The following is a 21,312-nucleotide window of genomic DNA, read 5'->3' on the forward strand; positions in this document are numbered from 1 at the left end:
AGAAATAACCAACCCCAACCCCCGCCACCCCATCCACCTTCTGCCCTGGCCAATGCAAGCCAGCAGGACTTAAGAAGTGGCAGTTCCTCTGCCCTGAACACAGTCCCCCGACCTTAAGATTACTCTGCCCAAGTAACAGCATCCGATTAAAACGTCATTTAAAATAGGGAACTACCATTAAATACGATGCTGCAAATTATTACATACCCTTAAGACAGAAACAGCTGAAGGTTATCAACTCTGAGCTCTACAGGTACGTACACAGAATTGCTGGACTATTTCAAGTGGACAGCCTTCTTCAGCAGCTTACAGTTGGAAGTGTACTTACTATAAATCCTAGCAGATAACATCCATCTTAAGCTGTTTCAGTCTCAATGATATATAACAGTCTGCAATGTTGAATTTAATATATGTTTTATAAATTAAAGGATGTTTTAATGATATGTGGTATCTTTTAATAAGCCTGTTCCACTCAATTTTGTAGCCTAATTCCTGAGCAAAGTAGAAAACTATTTGCTAGCGTTAGCTTTTATTTATTTGCAAGTCAGCAAACCCTGGCAATGCCAGAGTCTCCTGACTTACCTCTTTCCCCTCTCAAGATAAGTGATCAATAGCAGGAATAATAGTTTTGACAGATAAGAATTCACAGTTCCAGACAGAAAAGCAGTAATTTGTGAATGGCCCCAAACTGAACACAGTGGGATGCAACTAACATCCTGCAATCCTTGTTTCTACAGACAATGGTTGCTTCCTGAAGACCCAACACCTACCATGCACCTTGCCATCTGAAACACATTATAATGAAGAAGGTAAGTCATACTAAAATAACTTCAATCTATTCTCAAGTTGTGTTCTGTGATAGGAGGAGGAACCTGCCCTAAAACAGAAGACAGATTGAGTACTGAAATCCCACCAACAACTGAAGGAAGGAGATACCCCCTTTTCCCCTCCTCCTCTCCATACAGGGTAAGGCCATGCTCCCCAAACTAAGTTTTCCCACTGTGGCCATGCCCAGAGCAGACCGAGATGTGTTTATAGGGGGTTTTACACAATGCTCATGGCCAGCAGCATGAGAAACATCTATTCCATTTCAGGAGAGTTCCAAAACACATCCCAGCCAGTCTTTGCCAGCATGCTCAGGCATCCGCACTGCAGTCGACAAACCACTGCCTTGTCTACAAACTAAACCCACCTCTTGCCAATAGAGAAAACACCCACAGTCCCTTGCTGACTTTACTTAGGACTGAATTACTGTTAGCAGTGGCTGACTTACTTGGAACTGCAACAACAGAAATGCACGGAGTGGTGTCATCAATACTCTGGTCATCTTCGGAAGATAAGCAAAGCCTTTTGTGTGGAGGTTCGGTGCTGTCTTCAGAGTCTACTTCATCTGCCTCTGAACACACACACACAGAAAAACAACGCTGTGAATAAAACTCACAAGGACAGCTTTGCTCTGCATTTCCCCACTGCTTAAATGCTTACTGCAAATTAACAGACATTCATTCAAATACCTTCTATAACAATGTAATTGGAACGCCTATAGAAAATACATTTATTGAGAGATGACAGTTTTGTTGAGTCCTTGCTTTCTGAAGCAACGGCAAAGAACATTCACACTCTAACAAACACTGCAGGTCATTAAATAAGCCCATTTTAAACACTGATCCTAAATGAAAAGAACCTACGACTTGGTTGTATTAAACAAGCAAGGAGCAGTTTCTCCCTCTCCACAATGTATTGGTTTATATCACCCCAATGGATGCCATATATCATATTGTACAAATTACATCATTACAATAATGTGTTAATGGTCTAGACCATGGACATTTAAAAGAAACCAAAATGAAGGCTTTGCGAAAATGACCAGGAGATATAGTGAAGAAGCATTTATCCAGCTGAAAACATTGGGCAGAATCTAGAAACATTTGGGAACATATTCCAGAGCAGTAGTTCTAAACTTTCTTCCCTAGGGCAACCCTTCCAACACTAATCTCTCAGCCAAAGAATCCAGACCATATTCTAGAATACACCCTCAGTTGAAGGGGGGCACTTGCTAGGCCTGTTGGACCTCACCATTCCTTTGCGTGACGTGAGGGCACAACCTAGAACATGCCCAACCCTGCAGCTGCACATCGCAAGGCAAGTTTAATTGGTGGAGGGCAAGCTGTTTTTGAAGGAAGGGCTGTAGCTCAGGGTTAGAGCACATGCTTTGCATGTAGAAGGTCCCAAGTTCAATCCCCAGCACGTCGAATTAAAAGGATCAGGTTATGCAAAAGACCTTGACCCAGAGTTGCTGTCAGACAGAAAATATAATGCTGGGTAGATGGACAAATAGTCTGATGAATCATTACTGGTTTTCTCATTGATAACATCCTGAAAAACTTCCAAGGAACCCTGAGATTGGAACTTCCAAGGAACCCGGCCTGAGACTGCCTCGCCCAAACTGCAACATAAAAATACCCCAAGAAACTCTGGCTGATCCCATCCTGCTTTTTCATTTTTTTGATAACTATAATTTGAAATAATATGGAGAGAGCATACAGTCAAATAACAGTTGTCTATACCATCCTGAGGGCAGTGAAGAATAAGGTTCCCTTCAGTGTCTTGGGTCAAAGTCACAGAATTCACGGTTTCTACTGTCACTGTGTCAGACTCTTCTTCAACTGTGCTCATACTCAAATCTAAATGAGAACAGATCACAGATTAGCAATCTTTATCCTTAGTTTCTGTTCCACCGATACTGAACACATTTATGTTGAGTCTGTGGCCTATCTACTATCCCAGAATCAAGATGACCCTTTGCACTGGTAATAAGCCGTACACAAAAAATATGACTGGTAAATAAAATCACGTTATAGTCAATGCACAGAGCTAGATAACAGAGACTCAGACCCCTCACCATGTTGGATAGATGACAATTAACTCCCTGCAGAGGCACAAGGCCCCTTCTGCCCAGTAGCCAATCACAGCACAGCCTTAGACACATGTAATTCATAGCTGGGGAACCGAGGTCACATAACAAACATGGGCATATACTAATTCAACTTCAGGACTCTGACCACGCAAGGGAGGGGAAGGAAAGGAAATCCATGATAAGGAATAACGGAGAAAGGGAACATAGCAGCAAGCACAAAGGGGCACATTTTTTCCCTAAACAAAGAACCAACTTTTCCCTTTTCTGATTCCCTGGGGGCCATTCTTAAATGCCACAGGCAAACAGGTGAGTCGCAATGCACAAACCTGGAATTCAAGTAGCACTTTCACAAAATATAGACAATGCATCTCACACAGAACAGGAAGCAGGGTAGTTGTACAACGTTTTTGTTCTCAAAATCCTCACAGGCGTTTCACGTCAAGCTACTGGACATAGGCACCTACTAGGTACGCCACCTCAGCTTTGCCATAAACAAAGCATCCCACATTGATAAGCAGGTGAAGGCCCACCATGGGTGGAAAAGAAGCGACTATAAGCACTAACCACCCCTCACCTGTCCGTATACTCTCACAGAACAGAACTGGGTCTTTGGGGCACTTGAACACCAATGCTCAGCAGCAGCAGCTCAATACCACATTAACAATGCTGAAAAATAACTAAGGAAGGCAAATGAGATAGCAAAACACCCTCTCCTCCATGACATAGGACACACAGACTAAAGTATTGCCAACCCTGTAATGGTAAAACTGCTACAAGGCAATTGGTGCTCTAACTTTGCAGTTGTTAGTGAACTGTCCAAGGGTGACATTTTGATTGGCAGAGGGACCATCACTTGCCATAGACTCTGTGGACCTTGATGTCTCAATGGTCATGCATAGTTTTCTTCCAGCACTGTAAAAGCATTAAGCTGCCACTGAATATAGAATACCTGTCCTGCAAACACATCTACAAAAATTACTAGTACTTTGTTTTGCTTTTTTCAAACTAACCCACCCACCTACACATACCTTTGGTAGTCATTCCCCCCCCCCCCAATAAAGAATGAATGTTTCTAGTGCTCCTGCCTGACCACCCACAGACTGTTCTTGCCACAGGCAACCAGATGAATGGCTATTTATGAGTTTGACTAGCTTGTGTCTATGCAAGCAGGGGCATCCATCTTACCAGATGGAATACACGAGAGATAAATTATTATTTCTGCAGCATCTATATGTTAGGTGCTGTACATAAAACAAAAGTCGCAATATACTTTGCTAGTTCTTAAAACTACTGGCAATATTAATTGTATTGTAGAATTGCAAATTTCATGCAAAGTTTTCCATAGATTAATTTAATTCAGAGAGAGGCTATCTATTATAAGCTAGACTCAGCCCATAAACTATATGAATATTTGTAGGATCTATCACACCCTAGATCAGTTTTACCTAAATTATGTTCCACAACATCAGAGCTGTCTTCAGCCTCAGGTCCTCCTGGCTTGTCTTCTCTGTTAGAGATACAGCAAGTGGGTGCGCTTCCACATTCAAATTATCAGGTTCCAGAGAATATTAGATTATTATTTGTTTTATAAAATACACACCATCTGTTAAGAAAATGTGGATGCACGCTCCTTGAGCGGTAACGAGGATAGCCAGAAACCTTCAAAAGGTAAATGCTATCTCTGGTCACAGTAAATGCCACTTTTGTTATCATAGGTTTTAAAAACAGGGTATAAAATGTCTCTTTAGACAGCCCATGTTACTCTCGCTAACTGGCCATCTATATAGTATAGATTTAAAAAATTTAACCATAACAATCAAGTCATTCAGATTGTTAAACTATTAACAGAAATCCTCTTACGCTAACAGGTACTAAGAAGGGAAGCCAACAACAAGTTTTATTGTAGCTTTTCCAATGTCAGTTCTGCCATTTTCCCAGCTTCAGCTTTTTCTATGTTGTTAAGGAATGATAGGAGGGGAAATGAAGCACTTTAAAACTGCATTGACGTTAATGCTTAACTCTTTCCCTGTGACACCAATGGGACATAAAGTGCTTAACTTTGGCTAGATCATACCCTTCAGCCAGGTCCACACAACGTATGACCTACCAAGCCAAATGCAGTCCACCAGCCCTAAACAATGGCCTGCCAGGGGTTCAATAAGCCACCTGTTTCAGCTGTTTGCCTAGAAGTGGAAAACTGGGAGGTATGTGTCAAGCAACTTAAACTTTAATTTAAATAAATTATATAAATAAATAAAACAGGTAGGTGATGAGGCACACTGGGAATCAGGCAATAAAGTACCCATTAATATTTATTTTTAATGTATTATTTCTTGCCCCCTCTTTTTTCCTTGTAACTCAAATCAGTATGCACAGGGTACTGATACGGGCACTGCTCAGACCCAGACCTGCTTTGCTCCAGAAAAGTAGCTGTATCATGCATCTTCAGAACTTGCCTTGACACCAAAGTTCAGCTACTTCCGTGGAATAAAACAACTTTCTGTGTTTATGTCTGATTATTATAAGAGAGCCAGTATCTGAAGGAGAAGCCACTGCCGAGGGAAGACGGCGTGCCTGCTGCTGCTGCGTGCCGCCGCCGCCACCACCGCTCTCCCTGTGGACTTCTGCCTGGCAGACTGCCATTCCCTGCAGGACCAGGCCCCCAGGTATTGAGCCAGCTGTGCTGACTACCTTCACCTGTCCCTTCTTGGGAGGGCTATATAAGTGGCTGGCTGAGGTGGCCTGGGAGAGCCAGGATCTGCAGAAGGAGCCACCACCCAGAGAAGAGGGAGTGCTTGAGGCTGGTGCTGCCACCACACTCTCTCTGTGGACTTCTGCCTGGCAGCATTTGTAAAGGGGATGTATTTTGTTGGTTTTTGTTTAAGTGGGGGTGGGGTTTTGGGGGGATTCTGTTGTGTTTTTAGGGGTGGGTAGCCTGCCTGATAGGTGGGAGCGAGGGGGCATGTGTCCACCTGACAGAGGCAGTGGGGGGAGCGTTGGGGGCCAGAATATACAGAGGCTGGGTGGCAGGTGCTTGCGGAGCACTAGGGACAGGACAGGTAAGGGGAACAAGGGAGAGATGTGTAATGTCTGTCCCCTGTTCCGGGCCTGTCCAGAGCCAAAGGATAGCTGGGGGAGGCGTGACTCCATCTTCTGGCCTTCATTTGCTGCTCTGCAATGCCAGGTCTGTTACCCAGAAAACATCTGTCATCCACGATATGATCCAGGATGAGGGTGAAGACCTGGCATGCATTACAGAGACCTGGCTGGCCAGGGCAGCTGCTCCAACTCTTGCGGCCATGTGTCCAGCTGGATTTTCGTATGCACAGCAGCTGAGGGCTGGGGATCGGGGAGGGGGAGTGGCTGTTATCTACTGGGAGTCCTTGGTCTTCATCAGACCCCCTTTCCGGGAGACCAAGGTTGCTGAGTGCATGTACTGGAGGTTGGGCCCGAAGAGCAGTCTGGGGATTCTGCTCGTGTACCGCCCACCCCTCTGCACAACTGACTCCCTGGCCGAGGTGCTTGAGGTGGTCTCTGATGTGCATGTACAGTCCCCTAACTTAATGGTGTTGGGCGTCTTCAGTGTACATTCAGAGGCTATCCTCAGGACTTCATAGAGACCATGGCTTCCTGAGTGCTGTACCCTATTCCGACTGGGCCCACCCGTGTAGCTAGATCTTGTGTTTGTTTCTGGAGAAGCGGGGAGTGATCTGGAAGGCGGGGGTATATCCACCACCCCCTTGTCATGGTCAGATCACTATCTGGTGACATTGGACTTCTCGGTTCCACAAAATGGTCCATCTTATGGATCCGAATGGATTCCTGAATGCGCTTGGGGATTCTCTGGAGCACGCAAATGGCCACTCGCTCGAGACCCGGGTGGGTGGGTGGAATGCTGCAATCACTGGGGCATTAGATCTGGTGGCTCCGAAACACCCTCTCTCCCTGAACAGGGTTCGAACTGCACCATGTTCAATCCACGGTTACGAGCTCTGAAACAGGAGGAGAGACAGCTAGAGCGCCGGTGGCGGAAGTCTCGCTCCAAAGATGATTGGACACGGGCTAGAGCTGTATCTTCAGCCTATCATGTGGCGGTGAAGGCAGCTAAAAAGGAATATTATGCTGCCTTTATTGCATTGGCAGAGTGCTGTCCCAGGAGGCTGTTCCAAGTGGTCCGGAACCTGGCTGGTCCAGTTGCTCCGGAACCGCTGGAGCACTCTAAAGCCTCCTGTGAGGCCTTGGCAAGGCACTTTGCAGATAAAATTGATCAGAAGAGGAGTGTTATTCCATGCGCTGTGGACACAGTTAGTGAGCGAGTGGCGGCCTGTGGCAAACCGGTTTTGTGGGATCTATTCCAGCTTCTTCCTTCTGATGAAGTGGACAAGGTGCTTTCATCTGTAAAGCCGACCACCTGCTTACTTGATCCCTGCCCGTCTTGGCTCATTATGAGCTGGAGAGAGAGGCTGGGTGAGGGGATCAAGGCGGTGGTGAATGCCTCCCTTGAGGAGGGAGTGATGCCATCAGCCCTCAAGGAGGCAGTGATAAGACTGCTCTTAAAGAAGCCCTCCTTGGATCCTCAAGTTCTGAACAACTTTCGCCCAGTCTCGAATCTGCCATTTTTGGGCAAGGTGATTGAGCGGGTGGTGGCAGTGCAGTTGAAGGCACACTTGGAAGAAGCTGATTATCTAGATCCATTTCAATCGGGCTTCAGGTCTGGGCATGGGACAGAAACGGCCTTGGTGGATGATATGAGGAGGGCTTTGGATAGGGGCGAATGATTCTTCCTTGTTCTCCTCAACCTCTCAGCGGCTTTTGATACCGTTGACCACTGTATCCTCCTGGACCGCCTGGATGGGTGAGGCACTGGAGACACCATATTACTGTGGTTCCAGTTCTTCCTCTCCGGCAGGTACCAGAGGGAGGCACTGGGAGAGGAGGTTTCGGACCCGTGGCCACTCACTTGTGGGGTGCCACAGGGTTCCATCCTCTCCCCGATGCTATTTAACATCTATGTGAAGCCACTGGGGGCTATCATCAGGAGGTTTGGGGTGCAGTGTCATCAATGTGTGGATGACACACAGCTCTACCTCTCGTTCAAATCTTCACCAAGGTTGGCCGTAGAATCCCTGTCCAAATGTCTGGAGATGGTGAGTAGTTGGATGGGGAGGAATAAGCTGAACCCTGACAAGACCGAGGTACTTTTGGTGGGAGACAAGAGGAGGCTGGGGGATGTTGACCTGGTATTGAATGGGGTTTGGCTACCCTTGAAAGACCAGGTCTGAAACCTGGGGGTCATTTTAGACTCCCAGCTATCCATGGAGGCTCAGGTGTCAGCTGTGAGCTGGACAGCGCTGTACCAACTCCATCTGATACGGCGGCTGCACCCCTACCTTCCCGACCATCTGCTCCCATCGGTAGTACATGCCCTGGTCTCCTCTCATTTAGACTACTGTAATGCACTCTATGTGGGGTTACCCTTGAAGACATGATTCAAGTGTTGCTCACCATGCTGGAAGCAGGAGAGTTCAAGTTCTTAATGCCTCTGAAACAGCCAGCTCCCTGCATGAATTTAGGCTGTGATCCAGAATTCTCTATAAGAATTCTTGCAGCAGGTTCTGGAGCACACTACGCTTGTACAGGAATTTCCTGCTTATGTAGCAAAAGTCTGAGAGTTAATCCTGTTGCCATCAAAGCCATAATCATTTATTTTGGCCTTTGCTAAAACACGCAAGATTATACAGAATTTAAATAAAGATGGTGTAACATGAAACTCTGCAAGAGCTCCCTATAAATTTCTAAAATTCAACTATTTTATTATCAAAACTTTTTTATAATCACAATGTTCACTTTTACCTGAGTGAGTTATTCAGAGGATTTCTAATCCTACTTATATATTTTATTCCCACAGAAATAACCATGTGCAAAGCAATATAAAATGGAGGAGAAAGGTAGTGTTTTGTCAGAGAATGGATGGTTAAAACTGGATAAGTAGAGGAGCAAGGCACAGGCTGGTTGGGGGCAATGCACGTATAATAAATACAGACCTGGTTTGCATGACATGATGACCCACAGTATTTCGTCAGCCTTGTTTATTTCAAAGTGGCTTGTCATGTTGTCCAAACCCAGCATGGTGGTTTAGGCGTGGGTTGTTAACCACGCACAAACCACCCTGAGAACACATGGACTGGGGTTGTACAACATGACAACCCATTGTGGGTAGCTAACCATGGAGGATTATCGTATCGTTGGAACCCAGACCGCTTTCCGCAGGGCGGCTTATTTGGGAGCAAAAAGCTGCCCTGACAACCCATGACTTGTTCTAGAAGTTATCCTATCCATGATAGATTGTCCTGTCAAATGAACCCAGAACAACTGTGAAAACCCCTGCCACTCTTCACGATCGTGTCCGCCTGTGCTGCCTCAAGCCTCCCTCGCCAGTGACTGCCCCCCCAACAGTGCCCAAATGACACTTTTAGAGGGACTGCTGGTTGTTTGCCATCCCCTTCAAAAAAAAAAGTTTGGTCCCTCAAAATGGCACAATTGTGTTTGTCATTTTTAAAATTATTATTTTGTTGGTCTTTCACAAATATGTAAGTCCACACTTACAGCTGTCCCATGTGTGTAACCCTGCCTTGTTAATGTTCTGGTAAGTTTCAACCATCAAAGGGAGGGAAGTGCAGTAGGTAACATACAAGGAAATTAACAAGGCGAGAGGACATATAGGCAAATTTCTCTCCCTTTTCTGGAGATAATTTTTTTCTCATTTTTTTCTCTTTGTTTTAAACCCTGCCCCTATAGGGAAGGAAGAAAGCTTAAATCCCCCCTCCCAAATTGCTATGGTCCCGAATTGGGGCTGCACACACTTATCAAGAGGCAAGTCAATCACACATAGCTGTGCTAAGAAGAGGAACGTTGCTTGTCCCTGGCTGCGAGGAGCAGCCAAGGAGGCTTTTTTTTTTAAGTGTTAAAGAAAAGAAATAAAACCCTCAGCCACCTTGTCCTAAAAAGGTAAGCATCCCCCTTCCACTCTGGATTAATAACATTGCGTTGTACCACAGATATATATATATGGAGATATGGATGGATGGATGGATGGATATGGACATCTATCTATCTATCTCAGTGCAGGTGGCTTGCAAGGCGGCGGGGGGAGAATCTCATCACAGCAGGTGTACAGATGAGTTGTGCCACAAAGGCCCCTGGGATATGTGCTTGGAGTGGGCAGGAGGGCGAAGGGTGAAACAAACCATGGCAAGCTCACGAGCCCGAATGTTTGTCGACAGCATCATGGCTTAGACCTGGTTTGCATGATCACTTCAGCACACTGTGGCTTATTAGCCACTGTGGGTTGTGGCGCCCATGGGTGCCCTGTTGCCAACCCAAGCCCCCGCAACTTCTCATTAGGTGCGATTCTGGTGAGAGTGGGTTGTTGGGGTGGTTGACAAACTACCCAGAACCCACAGACTGCTTTAGGATTGCGGGTGGCTTGTTGAACACCCCAACAACCCACCCTTGCTGGGTTTGCATGTAATGAGAAGCTATGGTGCACCCTCACTGTGCCCTGAATAGTCAAAACTGTGGAAGCTGCTACAACAAGAAGCCCCACAGGGAAATTTATCCATGGTGGCTTCTTGTAATGTGTAAACTGGGACTTAGTGAGTGGCTTGTTTTCAGCATGACAAGTGAAATGGCCCACAGTATACTAATAAGGACAGATGGGGGGGGGGGATTAGGTTGCCTCCACACTAGAGCCCTTTAGTTCTACTGATGCATTGTTTTTTCATAATTCACTAGAAGTGGAATTAAAACAGAGGTTCTACACAGTCCTTAATACAGCAATCTATTATCTAGCAATGCTGCTCTCATCAGCCACGAGAACTCTTTAATATTTGGTTCACAAGTCAGACACATTCAAAAAGGTCCTTTCAACCGTTAATTGAAAAAATCCTCCTTGCATGTTCCACCCATTCCCCCCCCCCCGCCCCCTGTTTATCAGGGCTTGGGGATCAATGATGAAATCTGCTTAATTGCCTCAGGTGCTGTTAATTATTTCCCTCTGAGGCTTGTTCCCGATTGGTTATGGCTCAGTTTAAGTGGTACTGCAGCATACTCTCATTTGTGACTGAACCTGGCATTTTATGCCAAAATGTTTCACACTTAAAAACTGCTTATACATTTTAAAAAGAACAATTTTATAAACTGAATGTGTAATTATTGGTCGTTTATTGTGGTTTGGAGTGACGTGTCATGTGCATCACCTAAGTATTGGTTTATTGAAAGAAAAATAATCATTTAAAAATCCACAGCCCAATGTGACCTTGCATTTGACTAAGTAGGCTCAGACCCAAGTATGTTTTGTAGCATAATAAATACGTTAAGTCTTAGGTCTCACAAGACTCTCGTATTAATACTGATGGCCTATTTTGCAAGTTGAGCAAGAAGCAGTTGGTTTTTTGGACCACAATGATCTACTCTGAGGGAGTAGAATGAAAGCATGTATTTTGAAAGGGAATATACGAAAATGGTGAGGGTTTTTCGTTTTGTGGCACTATAAAGCAATTGTGGGTGCAACAATCCGATCTAGTTTTGAAGACAGTGTAGAAGAATGGACTTTGGGGCTCTGAATAACTTTTGTTTGCTCTTCAAAAGGCTAAGGTGTGTACTTTGTAGCTCTTGAGCAGGGGTGGGCAACTTGTGGTCCTCTAGATGTTGTTGGACTGCAATTCCCATCAGCCCTAGCCAGCATAGCCAATGGAGAGATATGACGGAAGTTGCTGTCCAACAACTGGAGGGCCACAAGTTGCCCATCCCTGCTCTAGAGCATGAAGGCAATGGTGCACTGTGCATATCTAGATGCAAAGAGATGGAGACACTTTATACTACATGCAGAGAACTGAATATGTTTATTTTTATATTAACATTTCTGTGTCACTGTTCAGCCAGGCAAGTCCCTCACAGCAGCTTACAAAATAAACGTACAAGCAAAACAAGATGCTAACAAGAAGAGCAGCAGTAAAAACTTTACCAAAAAGAAAGACAGCCAGTGTCAGTATTAAAACAGTCAAATTCAGGAGAGGATTCATGTGAAACAAGGCAGCCTTGACTTACATTCTGGAAGTCGAGAGAGAAGGGGCCAGGCAGGTTTCCCAGAGAGTACAAAAGTTTGGGCACTGCCACCAAAAAACCTTATCCCACATACCCATCAGCTTAAATCAGAAAATGATGAGACACAAAGCAGAACCTCCTCCAGACAATCTTAACTGGTGGGCAGAATCATGTGGGAGCAAGTTGTCCTTTAGATACCCTGGGATCAAACTGCTTTAAGGTTTTAACAAGCACTTTCAACTGAGTTCAGGAACAGATTAAGAGCCAGCACCGACTGAACAAAATTGGAGTAATGTGCTCTGAGTAACGGGATGCTTAGCAATAGCCAGGTAGCTCCATTCTGCATCAGCTTCAGTTTCCAAACTCTCTGCAAATGCAGCCCTACATAGTGCATGTTGTTGCAGTCCAACCTGGATATGACAAAAGCATGTACAACAGCAGCAAGATCGGTCTTCTCAAAGCACTACCAGTTTTTACCTCGGCCAGCAGCTTAAAGTGAACAAAAGCATTCCTGGCCAGTCACAATCTGGAGCAAAGCCAAGTCCAGAAGCACTCCCAAACTGGTCCTTCAGAGCGAATGCTACCGACCCAGAACATCAGCAGTGCGTTAGGACAAGCATCAATGTGATAAGTAGCCTCAAAACTCATGCTACAATATATCAGCCTTTAAGGTGCCACAGGATTTTGCTGTTATGGGGAATGCAAAGTCTATAGATGTGCTTTGGGGATTGAGGGAGAGAGGCCTTGGACTATTTTTTACCTAGCATTTCAGAGGTGGAAAAATGGCATTAATTTGGAAATCCAGTCTGACAATTTGGGGAGCAGGGAGGATTCACATGCTGAAGCATTCGTTTTCCAGGGAAAAGGTACAACTTTTGAGATCAGCTGTTGGGGGGGGGGGCACAGTATGGGATAGAATCGTAGAATCCTAGAATAGTAGGTTTGGAAGGGGCCTACAAGGCCATCGAGTCCAACCCCCTGCTCAGTGCAGGAATCCAAGTCAGAGCATCCCTGACAAGTGGCTGTCCAGCCTCACAGAATAGTAGGGTTGGAAGGGGCCTACAAGACCGTCGAGTCCAACCCCCTGCTCAGTGCAGGAATCCAAGTCAGGGCATCCCTGGCAGGTGGCTGTCCAGCTTCACAGAATCATAGAAACATATAACAGTAGGTTTGGAAGGGGCCTACAAGGCCATCGAGTCCAACCCCCTGCTCAGTGCAGGAATCCAAGTCAGAGCATCCCTGGCCGGTGGCTGTCCAGCTTCACAGAATCATAGAAACATAGAACAGTAGGGTTGGAAGGGGCCTACAAGGCTATCGAGTCCAACCCCCTGCTCAGTGCAGGAATCCAAGTCAGAGCATCCCTGGCCGGTGGCTGTCCAGCTTCACAGAATCATAGAAACATAGAACAGTAGGGTTGGAAGGGGCCTACAAGGCTATCGAGTCCAACCTAGGGATGGCGGAGAATTTCTCCCTGAAACTTCGGGGGGCCGAGCGCCAACGTGTTCGGCCCCCCGAACAAGTTTTGGGGAGAAATCCTCCACCCCCCCCGCCCACCCCCCCTGGGACGGGACTTACCTTCCCTGAATGTCCCTCCCGGCGGCGGGTCCGGCTGGCGGTTCGAGCGGGGCGGGAGCAGCAGCCGGTCTTTCGACCGGCTGCCGCCCCCGCCATTGCAATGAAAGAAAAAAAAAAAAAAGTCCCCTGATAGGCTACGTGACGATTCACGTAGCCTATCACGGCAAGATTTGCAAAGTCAGCCGTGATAGGCTACGTGAATCGTCACGTAGCCTATCACGGGTGACTTTAAAAAAAAAAAAAAGTGTGTACGGATAATGGCGGCCCCCACAGGGAGCCGCCATTCCCCTTCCTTATTTGGTCGCTGTAGTCTACATCAATGTTTACATAGACTACGGCGAAAATAAGGGCAACGCTATTTGCGTTGCCCTTATTTTCGCCGTAGTCTACGTAAACATTGACGTAGACTACAGCAACTAAATAAGGAACGCGAATGGCGGCTCCCTATGGGGGCCGCCATTCGCGTACGCGTTTTTTCTTTACTTTCGTGTTCGCGGCCGGGCGAGGCGGGAAGCCTCCCCCCCCGGCCTGAACTTCGCGGGGGGAGCAGCGAAGCGCTCCCCCCCACCGCGAACAAGCTGCGAGAAAAGGTAAGTGACTTTCGTTCACTCCTAGTCCAACCCCCTGCTCAGTGCAGGAATCCAAGTCAGAGCATCCCTGGCAGGTGGCTGTCCAGCTTCACAGAATCATAGAAACATAGAATAGTAGGGTTGGAAGGGGCCTACAAGGCCATCGAGTCCAACCCCCTGCTCAGTGCAGGAATCCAAGTCAGAGCATCCCTGACAGGTGGCTGTCCAGCCTCACAGAATAGTAGGGTTGGAAGGGGCCTACAAGACCGTTGAGTCCAACCCCCTGCTCAGTGCAGGAATCCAAGCCAGAGCATCCCTGGCAGGTGGCTGTCCAGCTTCACAGAATCATAGAAACACAGAATAGCAGGGCTGGAAGGGGCCTACACGGCCATCGAGTCCAACCCCCTGCTCAATGCAGGAATCCAAGTCACAGCATCCCCGACAGGTGGCTGTCCAGCCTCGTCTTGAACGCCTCCAGTGTGGGAGAGCCCACCGCCTCCCTGGGTCACTGGTTCCATGGCCGCATTGCTCCAACAGTCGGGAAGTCTGTCGTATTGCTCCAGCGGTCAGGGTGCAACGCGGTAACAAGCTGCGCAACTCAGGGGTGCGAAACGTGGAGGCCCGGCCAGCGCTTCTTCCGTGGTGGGGGGCGTTGCGCTACGCGCCCGCAGCGTTTCGCGGCGCTTCAGGGGCGCAACGGGAGAAAAGGGGAGGCCGAGGGGAAAGAACTGGCGGCGCCACGTCATCCTCCTTCGGCTTACGGGGCATCTCTGAAGCGTGGAAGAAGAGCGGGCAGGAGGCGCCGGAATGGCTGGAGGCGAGGGGGGATACGGAACGACGCGCTACGCGGCAGGGCGAAGCAGCCTGCGCGCGCGGGGGCGCGAGAGAGGAAGAGGGGGAGGAGGGCGGCGACGGCCCGCTCTGCAACGGCCCGCCGCCCCGCGCCCCCCCACATCCCCAAACATGACACGGCACGTCTCCCCCCCCGGCCCGCGCCTCGCCTCGCCATTATTCCGGCGCCTCCCGCACAGCGCTGTGCCCCGCGAGCGCGGCCGGACCGCGCTGCGCGGGGCAAGAGGAGCGGGCGACGCCGGCGGAGGTGGGGCGCCGCGGCGGCCGCGGCGGGGGCGGGCGGCCGCGCGGTGCATCGGGGCGGCGTCACGTTGCGCCCGCCGCGCGGTGCCTCTCCAGAAAGCCGCTGAGGGGAAATGGAGGGCGGGAGGGAGGGAGGGAGGGAGGCGCCCGCCGCCCGCGGGGCCCCCGCGGCGGCCGCCGCCGCCCTCGCCCGCCTAGGCCGCGCGGCCCCCGAGGCTGGCCGCTCCGCCCCCGCGGCGGCGGCGGCGGCGGCGGCTCGGGCGCTGCGAGGCGCGCCCGGCCAGGCCCGGCCGCAACCCAGGCAACCGTCGCGCGCACCACTTACTTCCTGTTTTGGGTCCGGGCACTTGAGAAACCAGGATGGAGGCTCCGAAATGCCAGGATGGAAGCGCCCGCCTGAGCGGCCGCGGCAGTAGCAGAGCGGGGGGCGGGGCGCGCGGAGGAGGAGGAGGCGAGCCCGCCAGCCAGCCAGAGAGCGGCCCGGAAGCGGCCCTCGAGGTCCCGCCCGCGACTTCCGCGTCGGCGCCACAAAGGTCACAGGGGGACTGCGGGGGCGCCGGGGCGGGCGCGAGATAGGTCGCGGCCCGCCTCCCGCCCCGCGGGCCCGTCCTCGCCCAGGGAGGCTCGCCTGCCGGGGCGCGCCGCCTTCCCAGCCTTGGTTCAGGGCGCCCTGACTCGGGGGGCAGCGGGCGTCTGCACTTCCGTCCGCTTATTGCATGCGCTGATACCCCCGGGGTTGGCTTCGGGTGCAGCCCCGTCCCCTCTTCCAGTTGCGTTGGGGTCAGGGGCGTTGCACCGCGTGGCGCTCCCTGCGGAGCTGGGGGAGGGAAGGCGCCCTTGCCGGGACCCTTGTATTCTAGCATGGGACATGAAGGGCGCGATCCTGTGTAGGTTTGCACGGGAAAAGCCCCACGGACAAGAAAAGGCCTGGCTGGGGGGTGCTGGGAGTCGTGGGGCTTTTTTCTGTCTAAACCTGCGTAGGACTGCGCCCTAAAAAACCAGCAATCGATGACACCGGCTGCACCGATTCCTCTGGAAAGGCCGCAGGAATAAATGCTGCATTTCCCAAAAGGCCTTAGAGGAAAGTCACCCTTGCTGAGACCCTTTTATTCTATTATGGGACATGAAGGGTGTAATCCTATGCAGGTTTAGACAGAAAAAGCCCTAGGGCATGCTGGGAGTTGTAGGACTTTTTTTTGTCTAAACCTGCATAGGATTGCGCCCTAAAAAACCAGCAATCGATGACACCGGCTGAACCGTGGAAGAAAGCACCGATTCCTCTGGAAAGGCCGTAGGAATAAATGCTGCATTTTCCAAAAGGCCTTAGAGGAAAGTCACCCTTGCTGAGACCCTTTTATTCATTCATTTATTTCTATACTGCCCAATAGCCGAAGCTTTCTGGGCAGTTCACAAAAATTATGGGACATTAAGGGCGTAATCCTATGTAGGTTTAGACAGAAAACGCCCTACAGACAAGAACAAGCCTGGCTGGGGAATGCTGGGAATTGTAGGACTTTGTTCTGTCTAAACCGGCATAGGTTTGCACCCTAAGAAACCAGCAATCGATGACACTGACTGAACCGTGGAAGAAAGCACCGATTCCTCTTGAAAGGCCGTAGGAATAAATGCTGCATTTTCCAAAAGGCCTTAGAGGAAAGTTACCCTTGCTGAGACCCTTTTATTCATTCATTTATTTCTATACTGCCCAATAGCCGAAGCTTTCTGGGCAGTTCACAAAAATTACAGGACATTAAGGGCGTAATCCTATGTAGGTTTAGACAGAAAAAGCCCTACAGACAAGAACAAGCCTGGCTGGGGAATGCTGGGAGTCGTAGGGCTTTTTTCTGTCTAAAGCGGCATAGGATTGCACCCCAAAAAACCAACAATCGATGACACCAACTGAACCTTGGAAGAAAGCACCGATTCCTCTTGAATGGCCATAGGAATAAATACTGCATTTTCCAAAAGGCCTTAGAGGAACCAGAAAAGAAAGATGATTTGGTTTTACTTCTATTTAAAAACAGCACAGATCATTGTGGGATTCCAGACAACACTGCATTCCTACGGATGTAAGCCCTCTTGAGGACAGTGGGACTTGCTTCTGAGCAAAAAAGCATCATTAGAGTAAGCACTGTAAGACTTCAATCCTATGCAGTCTGATCTGGGAGTAAATCCAGGTGAACTAAGTAGGTATCTTATTTCTGAGTAAATGTGCATAGCAGTGGATACACATACGTACGTACATATGCTTGTCAACAGTAATTTTTGTGAACCGCCCAGAGAGCTTCGGCTATTGGGCGGTATAGAAATGAAATGAATAAATAAATAAATAAATAAATAAACAAACAGTAGAGCCCAAAGGCCATGAAACGGAAGATCAAACTCTCTTACATTGCAGGGCTGCCCCTCTGGTATTGGTTGCTGCTCTTTAAGGACTGTTGCTAACAGTGCAATATTGTACTGCCTTTATACAAATCTATGGTACGAGCACACTTAGAATACTGTGTACAGTTCTGGTCACCATACCTAAAAAAAGATCGTAGAGCTGGGAAAAGTGCAGAAAAGGGCAACCAAAATGATCAAGGGGCTGGAGCATCTCCCCTATGAGGGAAGGTTACAGCAGCTGGGATTATTTAGCTTGGGGGGAAAAGGAGGGTAAGGGGATGTTGTATGAGCAGAACACGGCCCTTGTTCGTTGTCTAGCTGGACAGTGGATCACGCTAGACATGGGTAAGACTTCTGGATCTAAAAGCGCTTTATTGCATGGCCAGCAAGGCACTCTGCCAGCAAAGGGGCAGAGAGCCCTGAGTGTTCAGTGGGGCGGGCTTGTATACAGCGAAATACGTCACATATAGGGAAGAACTCTAGCCATGCTCTAGTAGCCGCATTACCTGGAGGCATTCATACAGTCTGTTATCTGGAAAGGGACTGAATGTTCCTTCCCTGGGATGCTTGCCAGCTACTGACACTCAGTTACTGCACAAAGTACAATCTTATCAGCCTGCAGCCTGGGGAGGAACTCATCTTCCCTAACAATTCTCAGGGAAACGGCTGACAGGCTGTAATCTGTTTCTCACAAGACTGTGGAGCTAAGACAGGATGACCTAGTGTACAAACATGGAGTAACTCTGGTTCGTACTAAGCACAAGCATGTGTTGGACACCTTAAGCAGACGCCAGCAGCATTCTTATAACTGTGTTGCCATTCTGGGGTACACATAACACATTAGGGGTGAGGGTTAAAGGATTCTTTCCACAGGGAGATGTGATAGAGGTGTACACAATTATGCATGGTGTGGAGAAAGTGGATAGGGGGGCATTTTTCTCCCTCTCTCACAATACTAGAACCCAGGGTCATCCCATGAAGCTTCTTCGCCCAGCACATAGTTATACTATGGAATTTGCTACCATGATATGTAGTGATGACCACCAATTTGGATGGCTTTAAAAGCGGGTTAGATAAATACCTGGAGGAGAAGGCTATCAGTGGCTACTAGTCCTGATGGCTATGTATTACCTCCAGTACCAGAGCCAGTAAGTTTATGTACACCAGTTGCTGGGGAACATGGGCAATGTTTAATTTTATTTGATTTTAACAATATATTAGAGTATACACAGTTGTCCATTGTTTATTTAAGACATTTCTTGCCCGCTCTTCATTATAAAACAATCCCGAAGCAGAGTACAAGCATTAAAACACAGTAAAAAAATACCACATTGACAAAAAACATAAACAGAAGAACAGTAACAGAAAAATAACTGTTTGCACAATGCACTAAAAGAAATGAACATGCAACATGCATGACACATTCAGACTGAGAATTATAGTAAACCATTTTTTAAACATTTCAAATAGCTTTCAGCTGTGTGGTAACTGACAGAAAAATGGTTTTTAAAAATTCACTTTGCTGCCTATGTTAGAAAAAAATGCCCACGTTCTTTCTAGAAGGACACAGTTGTAAACTGACAGGGATCTTTTGGAGTCCTTGCTTCTCTCAATTTGTTAAAAACATTTCACCCCCATGACTGCAACATCCCAGGGCATGTTTCTACGCTATCAGCTTCACTTTTTTGGCAAGTTTGTTGCGATGTTTCCCCAATCGCATCTTCTCCTTTTCCTTTTTCCACAGCCCTTCAGGACCCAGCTTATCATCGCTGTAGCCTGGGGCTCTGATCTGTTTCCACTGAGCTCTGATCGAATTATTTTCTTGATGGCTGGGTGGTCTGAGCGGAGTTTGGGTTGGGTAACATCAGTGTTCCTGCCTCCTTGGCTATGTTTCCAGGACAACAGAAAGAGAAGCTAATGGAGGAGTATGGGATTTTTAAAAAGGAATCAGCTTTGCTGTGAAGAGAGGCTTCCCGCCTCTCTCCTTTTCCCTGAAAGTCCAGATGCACCTGCATTTCAGGAGCAAACCTCATTGACCACAATGGGAGTTACTTCTGAGTAGTCACACATATGCTTGTGCTGGGAAAGGGAGGGGAGAACACAAAGAAGGAAACCAGCCCCCATTTTCATCCAGAGGAGCTCAGTGACCACAATAGGAGTTACTTCTGAGGAGACAGCAATGGGTTTGTTGTGGGAAAGAGAGTAGTAAACACAAACACGGAAACCAGCTCCCATTGTAACCCGTGGGACATCTATAACGAAGCTGTGAAGTACTTTCTTCCTAAGGCAATTCATCAGAGATCCCACTTGGTCACTTAATCTCACTTAAGGAATTGGTGTGCCATTTCAATTGAGGGGGAATCTCTGTAAGTTCTGATGTGGCCATTCAAAGGCAAGCCTCATCGACCACAATGGGAGTTACTTCTGAGGAGACACTAATGGGTTTGTTGCGGGAAAGAGACTGAAACCAGACCCCATTTTAACGCACAGGATCTCTATAAGGAAGTTGTGAATGAGTTATGTCCTAAGGCAATGGACCGGAGCCTCGAGATCGCGCTTAATCGCATTTAAGGAATTGGGCTTTGATATGTGCCGTGTCAATTGAGGGGCTTCTCTGTTATTTCTGTAGTCATTGAGAGGGCAAGCCTCATTCAGCACAATAAGAGAAAACACCCCCTGACTGGGGTCAGTGCTTATTTTCAATGATGTTTTAAAAGTTGGTCCCTCAGCATCCTGCTCCAAAACGGCGATGAAACTTCTGGAAAACAAGGTGGGAAAGGATTGGGTCACTGAGGTTAGAGTGACACACCCACAAAGACCGGGCTACATGCTCCATGGGCAGGACTATGATACCGAACCCAGCATGGTTGTGGAAACTGGTCAGTAGTGGAACCGAAGTAAGCTGGAAAAGTCGGGACTATAAGCAGTCTCAGAAGAACCGTTTTTTCCATGTTAAAATGCAGGGCTGGTGCTGAATGGCCACGACGTCATGGAAACACAGAAACCTCACCACACAGCCAGGTTGGAGTAAATCGCTGGTGGAAACACAGCCCTAGCTCTCGTTAACAGCTAATTATTAACATCTGTAATCCTAGCTGCAATTAATAGGCACTTAAGCATCCTCCCTATTTCTTGGCATTTTTATAAAACAAATCTTTTCAGAGAGTCTAGTAATAATAACCTGTTGTGAAGAAATGCCATGTACATAACTGTTGTTATATAATGTTTACTTTGTGTGGCCTCTGTGAGGCTATAATATATCTGAATAGCCTGAGGCCTTGTTTTGTTTCTGTCAAAGTCCTGTATAGTAGTTGCTTAGTGATGTTCTGAAGTGTGAGAGAGAGACAGTTGCTTTGACTATTGTTAGATGGAGCCTCGGGATTCTAGCTAGGTGGAGAAAAGTGGTTGGGAAATGACAGTTAAGGAGTCCACAACAGTCTGTGGGGAGAAGGTGTGCTGGTTGCTGTGGGGTGTTTTAGAAGGACTAGGAGAAAGCTAAGGGGAAAGTGAATAGCTAAGGCCTGGATATTAAGCTATTCTTTCTCTGTGGGATAACCTTATGTGGCTTGTGGGCAGCTGGTTGGCCACTGTGTGAACAGAATGCTGGACTAAAAGGACCCTTGGTCTGATCCAGCATGGCTCTTCTTATTTTCTTATGGCGGGTGA

The 21,312-nt window shown here is 47.9% G+C and overlaps 1 protein-coding gene across 5 annotated transcripts in view; it reads right to left on the reverse strand.

Moving 5' to 3' along the window:
• Nucleotides 1-15,757, reverse strand: part of DMTF1 (cyclin D binding myb like transcription factor 1) — a 42,964-nt gene extending 27,207 nt beyond the window's left edge. For 3 of the 5 annotated variants that reach the window (XR_014784490.1, XM_084811158.1, XM_084811157.1), the window contains exons 1-3: nucleotides 15,587-15,672; nucleotides 2,568-2,684; nucleotides 1,274-1,396 (exon numbers count right to left, since the gene is read on the reverse strand). Coding sequence is in view for 3 of the 5 variants with exons in the window: in XM_084811158.1 (XP_084667284.1) it covers nucleotides 1,274-1,396; nucleotides 2,568-2,676 (232 nt within the window). In the remaining 2 variants the exon portion in view is untranslated. Of the gene's footprint in view, nucleotides 1-1,273; nucleotides 1,397-2,544; nucleotides 2,685-15,586 lie in introns of all 5 variants that reach the window. The other 2 variants (XM_084811161.1, XM_084811159.1) reach the window with 2 other exon arrangements.
• Between the last annotated feature and the right edge of the window lie 5,555 nt (nucleotides 15,758-21,312).

Source organism: Heloderma suspectum, chromosome 7 (assembly GCF_057233095.1).
Source record: "Heloderma suspectum isolate Gila_16-S chromosome 7, 16-S_ref, whole genome shotgun sequence".
In the NCBI taxonomy this organism is placed as follows: Eukaryota; Metazoa; Chordata; class Lepidosauria; order Squamata; family Helodermatidae; genus Heloderma; species Heloderma suspectum.